General features: G+C 36.3%; 1 protein-coding gene across 1 annotated transcript; it reads left to right on the forward strand.

The window, feature by feature from the left end:
- The first annotated feature begins 3,379 nt into the window (after nucleotides 1-3,379).
- On the forward strand, nucleotides 3,380-4,312 carry LOC103742681 (olfactory receptor 5B3-like). The gene has a single exon (XM_008843762.1). The coding sequence runs from the start codon at nucleotides 3,380-3,382 to the stop codon at nucleotides 4,310-4,312; it is 933 nt and encodes a 310-aa protein (XP_008841984.1).
- The last annotated feature ends 7,151 nt before the right edge of the window (nucleotides 4,313-11,463 follow it).

Consider the following 11,463-nt stretch of genomic DNA (forward strand, 5'->3'; position numbering starts at 1 on the left):
CCTCCCTCCCTTCCTTCCTTCCTTCCTTCCTTCCTTCCTTCCTTCCTTCCCTCTTTCTTCCTTTCTTTCGTCTTTTTTTGAATTCCAATGAATCAAATCAGCTTTCCTCTGGCTAGAGAAATAGCTTAGTTGGTAAAGTTCCTGCCAGGCAAACCTGAGGACCTCAGCTTGGTCCTTAGAACCCAATATTAAAATGGGGTGGGGGCCATGGTGACACACTTTTGTAATCCTAGAGCTGGGGAGGTAGAAATATGAAGATTCCTTGGGATTCCTGGGCAGCCAGCTTAGCTTAATCAGAGTTCATCTTATATTACTTTCCCCATTCCCTTATTTTATCCCTCTGTATCTTTGATGACTGTGGGAATGACTTTTATTAATGTACACAATCTGAACTAATGACTTTTAATTAACCTCAGCAAAACCATGTGCTCTGGTGTCTTGTGACCTTGACACCTGATCTCCTTTCTTAAGCAATCTAGATTTAATACTTCCCCATTCAATCCTCCTATCAGACTTTACGTATTCTGCCATACACATTAAATCCTGTCTTACCCAAGGGAAATGAGATTGCAACATTTTAGGGAACAGATGTACATATTTTACAGGTCGTTTGTGTTGATATCTACTTTATGCTATCCCACCATATACCATTATGCTATGATTTACATAAATGACATGCACCAATTCTTCTTAAAGTCCTATGAGGATGTGAAGGTGTTACTTACTGCTTGGACACAGAAGGAACATGAAGCCTGAAGAGATCAAATCTACTATCCAATACTGGAGGAAGACTAGCTTGATACACAGAATAAATATTTAAGGATTCCACTTCCTTAAGTGAGAAAGGCTGATTAGTCTTCTTAGAAGTGAGAGTCATGTGTGAAGGAAAGGATGAATCTATTTCTTTTTAAAAAATTATTTTTATTTTATGTGTATGTGTATTGTCTGCATGTGGAGGCACACCCATGTTGTATAATACCCATGGAGGTCAGAAGAGGGTGTCAGAGCCCCTGGAACTGGAGTGACAGACAGTTGTTAGCTGCCATGTGGGTGCTGGATTTCAAACCTGGGTCTTCTGCAAGAACATTCAGTGTTCTTGACCAATGAGCAATCTCTCCAGCAAAAAAAAAAATCGTTCCTAGGATTGAAATGTGATGATAATACATGTGAGTGAAGAAGAAAAATAAGGAAGGGGGATTTGGGTAAAGGAATGAGGCGAAGAAGAAGGTACACTGGAGTCAGGGAGGGGGATCAAATGAACAAAACATATGAAAATGTAATGATACTCATGAAAACTATTGGCCAAGAAGATTTCTCAACATATATTATAGAATGACCTCAAATGAAAGTAAAATAGAAATAATAATTATAAAATTTAAATTCCTAAAACAATAGCAAGTAATAAAAAAATGTGTGCGACATTAAAACAACCAGTGTGATTCCCACAGGGTGCTTAATCACTTCCTCCCCGCAATGTAGGGACAGAGGCTGCAGATAGTCACCTGGGAGAATCTCTGGAGCTCACCAACTATGTATAATTCATTCCAGATCTTCATCCAAGAGACTCTGAACCTCAAATACAACTCTGCATCATCTCACAGTAGAAAGAATGAGCTCCTGTCATGCTTCACTATTGAATGTTTATTTCAATGACAATAGTACATAAGGTCTTCTGACCAGAGTACTTGCTGTGAGGCTCCACTATGGTGTTGGAAAGTATTCAAAGATAAATTTTACACTGACAGATATTTTAATGGTTAGCCTCGTCTTGAGATTTACACAGATGTCTTCTATTCATGATTTGCAGGTAGAATCTGTAAGATATGTGGCAGATGTGAGATTCTCATGTTGGTTATGCCAATAGGAAGGAGAGGTCCACCCCTCTATGAAGGAGAAGGAACGGGAGGAGAGGAGTCACCCCTCTATGAAGGAGAGGGAATGCACCATCTACTTGGGAGCTGACCCATGCTCATGTTCAATCTCCCATTTGTCTAGGCCCAGTGAACCTGGAACCTTGTGAGTATACCCGAGAGAGGGAGTTGTGAGCAGACTGAAGCTGCATTGCATCACTGACTTCTTGAGACTGTCTGTCCTAGAAGAATGTGTTTTTCTCTTCAAGAAAACTGGTAAGTGTGAATATATAATAAGTGCAATTCATCCAAAACAGGAGCAACTATACCCTTTGTGACTGATGGACAGAGTGAGAGAACTGGCTTCAGTATTTTCCAAAAAGTAAGGTCTAACTGAGGTATTACTGTAAACATTTCCATCATAGGGAATTTACTGATTGTCATGATATGATATGCAAATCTCAGAACAAAAACTGGGGCAAATGGCACTGAGATTATGATTGATTTTATATTTTTAATATATATGCATCTATCGTAGGAGGTTATGTAATAAAGCAACAAAAGAAAATATACAGATAATGAAGAAAAGGGAAATAATCCTTATTTAAATGACGAAGCTGTCTAGATGAATTAACAGGAGACAACTCTGTTTTATCCTTTTCTCTAACCTCATAATATCACTAAGGGGAGATATTAAACACAAGTGAAGAATGTGGACGTGTCAACTGAGTTCAGAAGCTAGATTTGCTTAGGCAATAATTTAGTCAAATTATAAAATTGTTTGAGACAATTAGCATATGTATAAAATTGCTTTTAAATGTCATATATTGAGTTTTTATTTCTGCTGCCTGCACTAGGAACGTTCTCTTATAAGTGAAGGCAACTTTGTGGTAGATGGGAAGTAATTCTCATTGTATAATGCATGGGAAAACTTCACATAATTTTTCACTGAATCATTTTTAAATAAAATATTTATGAATTCTTTGAGAATTTTATACAATACAGTTTGATAATATTTAATCTCTCCTCCCCTATCTCTTCTTAGACACACCCACATCTCTTTAAATCCAAACTTCAAGGCCTTTTTTAAAATCCATGGTATCCAATTTGCATTCCCCAAATACTCTTAGGTGTGAGTCCATCCATGAAACGTGGCCAACCTACTTGTCACATCCTTGCGGAAAACCACCTCTTCCTCTCCCAGCAGCTGTCAATTGCTAATAGCTACTCAGCTCCTCCTTCGAAGCTGAAATTTTGTCTTACTTGAACTTATGCAGGTCTTGTGTATTGGATAGCACTTTACATAGCATGAATGATTTATTAAAATTATTTTTATTCCATAGTATGTTATCTTATTTGTAAATAATGCGCTAAATTGATATTTGAAAGCCAGGTTTTCAGTATAGAATCTTTTAGATAAAGTTGTTACTACAATGATTGCATGTATCCTGCAATTTTACGTTTCAACTTAAATGTCTTTGTGATACTATTCTTTTTCTCATTGCTACAGAACACCTGATAATTTCCTGATGATACTGATGGAGAATAGGACAGGAGTGACACAGTTCATCCTGCTGGGACTCACAGATGACCCAGGCCTGAAGGTTCCCCTCTTTATAACATTTCTCCTCATCTACATCACCACTCTGGTTGGGAATCTGGGGATGATCTTGCTGATTCTTTCAGACTCACGGCTCCACACTCCCATGTACTTTTTCCTAGGTAACCTTTCCTTGGTTGATTTTGGCTACTCTTCAGCTGTCACTCCCAAAGTCATGTCTGGACTCCTCTTAGGAGACAAGGTCATGCCCTACAATGACTGTGCGGCTCAAATGTTCTTTTTTGCAGCTTTTGCTACTGTGGAAAATTTTCTGTTGGCCTCAATGGCCTATGATCGATATGTAGCAGTGTGTAAGCCCCTGTACTATGCCACCACCATGACTACTAGTGTGTGTGCATGGCTGGTCACAGGCTGTTATGTTCTTGGTTTCTTGAATGTCTCTGTATATACTGGGGACACGTTCAGTCTCTCCTTTTGTAAGTTCAATGTGGTCCATCATTTTTTCTGTGAGATCCCAACAGTCATGGCTCTTTCTTGCTCTGATAGACATGTAAATGAACTGGTTCTTATTGGCTTAGCCAGCTTCAATATCTTTTTTGCTCTCATAATAATCTTAGCATCCTACATGGTAATTTTCATCACCATTCTGAAGATGCACTCAGGAGCAGGACATCGGAAGGCTTTTTCCACCTGTGCCTCCCACTTCACAGCAGTCTCCATTTTCTATGGAACCATCATCTTCATGTATTTGCAGCCCAGCTCCAGTCATGCCATGGACACTGACAAAATAGTGTCTGTGTTCTACACCATGGTCATCCCTATGCTGAACCCTCTAGTCTACAGCCTGAGGAACAAAGAGGTCAGGAATGCATTCATGAAGGTTGTGCTGAAGAAAAAATAATCTTTATTGTTATAACCTAAATTTTGAGGACACTCAGTATTTGGAGTCATTCTTAGCAGATCATTTCAATGTACTGAGTTATATTTAAAACTCATAATTCAAGTTCCATAGCCATTACCATTTCCTCTGCAATAGTGTTTGGGAATAAAGAAAACATTATATATCAGGGAACACAATACCTGACTGTGAATTTTGTGTGTGTGTGTGTGTGTGTGTGTGTGTGTGTATTCTATTTATTTTTCAAATTTTATGTGTAAGAGTATTTTGTGTCCGTGTATGAAAGCATACCGCACACATGTAGTGCTCCCATGAGCCAGAAGAGAGTGTAATATCTCCTGGGACTGAAATTACAGATAGTTGTTAACAATCATATCAGTCCTGGGCTTTGACCTCAGGCCCTCTGCAAGAGCAGCCAGTACTCTTAAGAACTGAGGCATCTTTTTGCCCCTATATGCATCTATTTGGTCAAAAATTTTCTTACTAATATTGCTGCATCTGATAGTTTTCCTTGAATTTTTTTCTTTTGATACTCTGATGGTTAATCTATATTTTCAACTTGACTGGATTTTTAATTACCATTGAAAGACACCTCTGGGTATATCCACTAGAGTGTTCTCATCTTTGCAGGGTTTTGATGAAGTAAACTTAAGAATCTAATACAAGTCTTCACTGCATTTTTCCTGTTAAAATAAGAAATTACTATGGGGCATCTGTTGAAGGAATTCATTAATGAAATCATCTCTTCCTGGGATCTTTTATGTTTGGAAGGTTTGTATTGTTAACTGAATCTCTGTGGCTGTTTCCCCAGCTCAGAAGTCATCTTTGTGCATGTGTATATATTCAGGAATTTGTATTTTTGCATGATCTAATATGCTGGTATGCAGTTTTTCAGGTTACTTAACTGTACTCGTTTATATCAGTCATTCTTTCTTCAGCTTTATTTGTGAGTTTTGAGATTTTTTTTCTCTTTTTTTCATGATTAGTCTGAACAGTTTTGTAATTTAGGGTGATCTTTCACAGAATCAGTTGAGTTTTGTTTACTTTATCTTTTTTATCTAATATATTTTTCTTTGTTTGGTCTTCTCTAATTTTATTTTGTATAATTATCAACCTTAGTTCTTATGCATTAATATTACATTCTTAAAACAAATTTGGTTAATATCTAGCAATCATCTGTAATTTTAGACTAATTTTTTACATCTCTATTGTTTTCATGTGTGTGCTTGTGGGTGCAGTTGTATATATATGTGTGCATATACAGAGTCCAGATGTAGAGACATTAGAGGTCTTCCACAATTGCTCTCCACCTCGTTGTCTGAATCTGGAGCTAAGTGTTTTGGCTGTACTTGTCGGCCAGCAATCCCCATGGTCTTCCTCTGTCCATGTCTCCATTGCTAGGATTCCAGGGGCTTACCACTATGCCCAGCTTTACTGTGTGGGTGCTTGAGATTGAACTCAGGTCCTCATCTGTATGTCCCTGAGATATCTCCCCAGTGTTCTGTTCCCATTAATGCACTAACTTACAGTTGTACATTTCCTATTGTCATTGCTGTGACTGCCTATTACAAACAGCACTGTTTCTTGTTTTCAAATTTATCTCAAATTAAAATTTCTTCTTTCATGTATTTTTACCCACTTATTGTAGAAAACTGTGCTATTTACATGCATGTGGACATTGTAATTTTCCTTGTTATTCATTTCTCATTAAGTTTGATAAATTTGTTTTATTGAATTATTTCCTTTCATTTTTACCAGTGCTAGAATTGAACCTGGATCTTCCCATACATGGGCCAATGCTTGCCCACTGAGCTATGCACTGATGAGAATATTTTATATATTTATATGAATCCTTATAAACTTTTTTGAGACTTGTTTCTGACTTAGCACACATCCTAGGAATATTTTATGTGCAAATGAGGATGACTTTTTCTTAGGACAATGTTGTGAGTATGTCTGCATACCTTCTTGAATCATGACATCATTCACAGCATCTGTTTCTTGTCAAACTTGTCTCTAGCCATTCTCTCTGTAACTGAGCAGGAAGAGTCTAGTCTTCATCTATTATTGTACAACCTTTTCTCATTTTGGTCTTCTATTTTCAGGTGCTTAGATATTAATACTTACACTCTCTTAATTGGATTTTTTACCAATGCAGAATATCTTTGTTTGTAGTCTGCTCTGTCTGTTAAAACATGAACCATCATTTTTCTGCTTATCCTAAGAACACGACTTAGAAGGGATGAATTCTGTACCCCTCCATAAGACCTATTTCTGCTGGTGGAGCATGCTGGCAGTTTCTTCTTCTAAATGTAGGGCCAGTTGAGAAGCAAATGTCCAGTAATCTCCCTGTCTTCTATTTATCTCCATTTTCTGTCTCCTAGTTAGCCTGATGAAAGATCATAGAATCCTTTGGGAATGTTAAGAGAAAGCTTTACAGTATAATTTTTTACCTTACAACAGAGTCACAGTTCTATAACCTGATTCAGGTATGGAAATCAATTGGGTAACCAGTTTTAGTTTCCTTGGCTTTGAATATAGATCTTTCATTCCTTTAACCAAAGTCTCAAAACAGCCTTCCTCTATGCTGCTAACTCAGTAATCATTAGTTTTGTCTTATCATTGCCCCAAATGCCCCAGGGGCATGCCTAGCACTCCAGAACTGCAAAAGAGCTTTCTGTTATCCTGGGTTCTACCCAAAATTACAAATTTTCAGATCATTTGGAAAGTAGGCTGAGATAACACACCCAAATGAAGAATATACTGCATCCAGAGCCCTAAGAAGACTACTGGGTGTTATACATCTTCTTTGTAAGAAGGACCAGATGCAACAATTTATCCTTTACCTTAGAAGAAATATCTCAACATGTACACTATCACTCTATCCTAGACCATTCATTGAGATTGATGACCTTTTAATAGTCCTTGGATGTTTTCCCTTCCATCTGCCATTTAAATTTTACTCATAATACTACAGCAGTTTCTAAATCTTGATCACAACATTCAGTTACCACAATGTCATCAATGTAATGACCCTATGCAATACTTTTACATGGAGAAAGTAATCAAGTTCCTGAGACATAATCCATCCTATGAAAAGTTGACACAGCTGCTAGACAGGATATTACTAACCTTGCCAGTTGAAATGAAAATAACTTATTCTGGGATTCACTGACAGGGATAAAACATAATAATTTTTATCAAAATAGACGGAAATCAAGTGCCAGAATATGTGTTAATTACCAGAACAATGGAAATACAGCTGATAATGTAGTTGTAGTTTTTTTGAACCAACAGCTGATTAAGTCACTTAATGATTCATTGTTAGTTTCCAAGACACATTGTTTTTCTTCTCCAGCTAAGTATCAGCTTAATGGAGGCTTAGTGAGACTAGACCACCATTTATCTTTGAAGACCTTGGTTGCACCAACTTCTGCAATCTCTCTGGCTATACTGATTTTGATTTATTCCTCGACAGGTAGGGGCAGTTCTAGTGACTTCTATTTGGCCTTTGTCACCATAATGGCTCTTCAGAGATCAATTGAACAAGGAGAGTATGCCACCTGCCTAGTGTACTGTTACCCACAAGCACCATGGAACTGTGAAAATAAGCATAGGATGGTGTTGGGAACTGACCAATCTCATTTGGAAGTGAGCCTAGACTAAACTTGCAAAGATCACCTAATCTCCATTAGAGCCTATCCTTTACTGGCAGAGCCCAATGAAAACTTTGTTCTTCTAAAAGTAGCCCTGATAGAGTAGAAATTTCCAGTTATCTAGTTTTCTAGATATCTAGTTATTTCCTTTATCTGTTTCATAGTTGCCTTAATAAAAGACTGTGGAAATTTCTGCAGAATGCCAGAAGAAAGATTTATAGTATAGTTTTTGACAGTGTAGATGAGTCTTAGGTCTATAAATAGAGTCTCAGAATTGATTGAGGGAAATTTATTCCTAGCTTTTATGATTCTGGAAGATATTGTCCTTCCTTTTACAAAATCAAGTAAGACTTAGCAAGGCTTCATTTCCATTTTACTTCCAGGAACACCACAATCAACTAGTCAATGTCATGGGACTGCATATGTCAGGCAGACTATTCTGATGACTGCTTGAATGTTAGGCCCATTATTGAAATTTCACTCATCTTATCTTTCACAATCGAGTGCAACACTTGGTCCCTACCATGTTAGGAATGAATTCCTCCTAATATTGTGACCCTTTATTCAATGGCTTCAGTTCTCAATTTATTTTCTGATCAACAAGAATTTTGATGTCACAGGACTCTTTAAAGTTGTTTCAGATCCTTCATAATTTATCTCTTCTTATAGTTATGATAAAAGGTGCTTTATAGGGTCTATCATGGTGGAATGGGCATAGAATAGCAAATTCACCATAATATTCCAATGTTAAGAATACACATCTCTTCTATGTTAGGCCAAAATATACCAAGGATTTCAAGTACATGATAAGTCACCTTAGGCTCTGGGCTTTAGCCAGACAAATAACTTGGAATCTTTTCTAACTCTAAGATGCAAAATTGAATGCAGAGTCTCCACTTTTTGGGCCTGTCTCAGTAATTCTGGCCTGTTCCTGTTATACCTTCATCCCATGACACTGCACACCCTCTTTGACTATTGCTGTTATAGTTCTCAGAGTTCTTTCCCTTGAGTTAGAAGGCCAGGCAGTTTTTTTTTTTTCTTTTTTGTAGTGCCTCTTATCTCCTCACATGTCACAATTTGCATAGGCATCTCCTGAGAATTGATTCTACTTAGAGACCCAGGAGCAAGCAGACAGCTGTGTATGAGTCCCTAGGAAAATCAGTCTTAACTTGCAAGGGGACATTAGACTTTCATTAGGTAATGTAGGATCAGTTTCCTCAAACAAAGGCAGGCGTGCTAAGTCTGCTGGGAGTGGAGGGTCTGACTCAAATGGGGGAAGAAGGATAGTTCTATTGGCAAAGATAGCACACCAGAATTTATGGATTCTTTTTTTCCCATGTAATTATTTTATTTGTGTTACTTTTAAAACAGAAAAGCCCTACATTTCTCAATTTCAATCCATAATTTTTTCTCATGCAAATTAAATGTCATATAAATATCCCTTCATATTTACTGTGCTTAGAGTTCTGAATTTTCAGCTCATCTGATTTTATAAAAGGTGGCTTTTTCAGAATCTGTTGTGTCAGCAGTCCCTGAATGGGGAATCGCAGGCATTAGTCCTACAACAATGTCAAAACATACTGGGTCTACAAAGCTTCACTGACCATTTTACATGTGTAGGCATGTGGGAGGAGCTAGTAATAAGATAATTTTTTACAGAAGAGATCAGACTTATGTAATTCCTTTGTAGCAACAGAAAAATGCTGTTTATGATGGTGAACTCACTGCAATTCATGTGCATTTGTTCAAAGGAGGAGGGAAGATTGTAGGGAGTGAGGGACATGTCCATCTCTGCCTCTGGTACATGTTCCCTTAATTTTTAGTTTCTGAACTCAGAGTATTTTAAATCCTGCTGAAATTCCGGGAGATAACACTATCTTTGATGAATATTTTCTAATGTTGTTTTTGTTTTTTTCAGATATTTTATTTTTTATTTTAACTTTATGTGTATGAGTATATTGCCCGCATGTAAGTGAGATGATTTTTAAAATCAATTTATTTTTATTTTATATATATGAGCATTTTCCCTACATCTATGTAAGCATATCCATGTAGTGCAGTGCCCAAGGAACCCAGAAGAGGGCATCTAATCCCCTGGAACTGGAGTTACAGATGTTATGAGCTGCCATGTGGGTGCTGGGAACCAAACCTGGGTCCTTTGCAAGAGCAGCCAGTGATTTTAACTGCTAGTCATCTCTCCAGCTCCAGATTTATGTTTTTTTTTTGACAAATATTTTATTTTATTTTATTTTTATTTTTTATTTCATTTACTTTTTTTCATATGGTAGGTTCATTTTTAAAAAATTATATATTTAATAATCACATAATTAGAAGAAGCATTTCATCACAACAGCATTGACATATTCATAACAATTTCCAGAGCTATTGTGCATCTCTTTCAAAACTTGCTGTAAATTTTTAGGTTTACAGTTGAATTAAAACAGTTATAAAGTATTGTGCTGAGTATAAACTCTATAAGACATAAAATTAAATGAAGTTTTTTAACCTTAAAAAAATCCATTCCTCTATTAAAAACACAGTTTCATAAAGAAAAATTCATTTTTAATGCAATTAACACTAAGATGTTTGCACATGTGTTTCTAATCTCTCTATATATGACTATTACTGGTCACAGTCGCTTACTTTCTGAGTTCCTTGGCATCTGAGTATGAATATAAACTCATCAGATAGACAGCCTTCCTCTCCCACTAGAGCCTCCATACTCTGTCATCCCTGCCACTGTCCACTGTGTTGTCAATGTCAATTGCTTTGGAATGAATTCTTCTGTATGAAAAAAAAAATAAAAAAATAATGATTAAAAAACAATAATTAGTAGATGTGAAAAACATTACCATTGAAATCTACCTGATGACTTTATATCCATGCTCAGATGCCTAGAAGCTCAGAAAGTAACCAACAGTGACTAGTAATAATCAGATATTTAGAGATTAGAAATGCATGTGCAAACATCCAATGTCAATTGCATTGAAAAAGAATTTTTCTTTATGAAACTGTGTATTTTAATAATGAAATGGAGATATTTTTAAAGGTTAAAAACTCATTCAATTTTATGTCTGACAGAGCTTATACTGAATACAATATTGTATAACTGTATTAATTCAACAGCAAAACTAAAAATTATTCAGTAATATATTCCAGAGCTATATCTTTGTTCTGGAAACTGTTATTAAGCATATTACAGCTTTAATATGCTTAATAACAGTTTCCAGAACAAAGATATAGCTCTTTCAAAAGTGGCTATAAAATTTTTAGTTTTGCTGTTGAATTAATACAGTTATACAATATTGTATTCAGTATAAGCTCTGTCAGACATAAAATTGAATGAGTTTTTAACCTTTAAAAATATCTCCATTTTATTTTGAAATATACTGTTTCTTACAGCAAGACTCATTGTTTTGCTACTGACGCTGAGATGTTGGCACATGCATCTCTGATCTGTATCTGATTATGATTATTACTAGTCATAATCTGTTGTAC

The sequence above is a fragment of the Nannospalax galili genome, unplaced genomic scaffold (assembly GCF_000622305.1).
Source record: "Nannospalax galili isolate Female #2095 unplaced genomic scaffold, S.galili_v1.0 scaffold2482, whole genome shotgun sequence".
Lineage (NCBI taxonomy): Eukaryota > Metazoa > Chordata > Mammalia > Rodentia > Spalacidae > Nannospalax > Nannospalax galili.

What these genes read in the sequence shown, in the direction of transcription:
- LOC103742681 (XM_008843762.1), top strand. Translation starts at nt 3,380, where the DNA reads ATGATACTGATGGAGAATAGGACAGGAGTGACACAGTTCATCCTGCTG.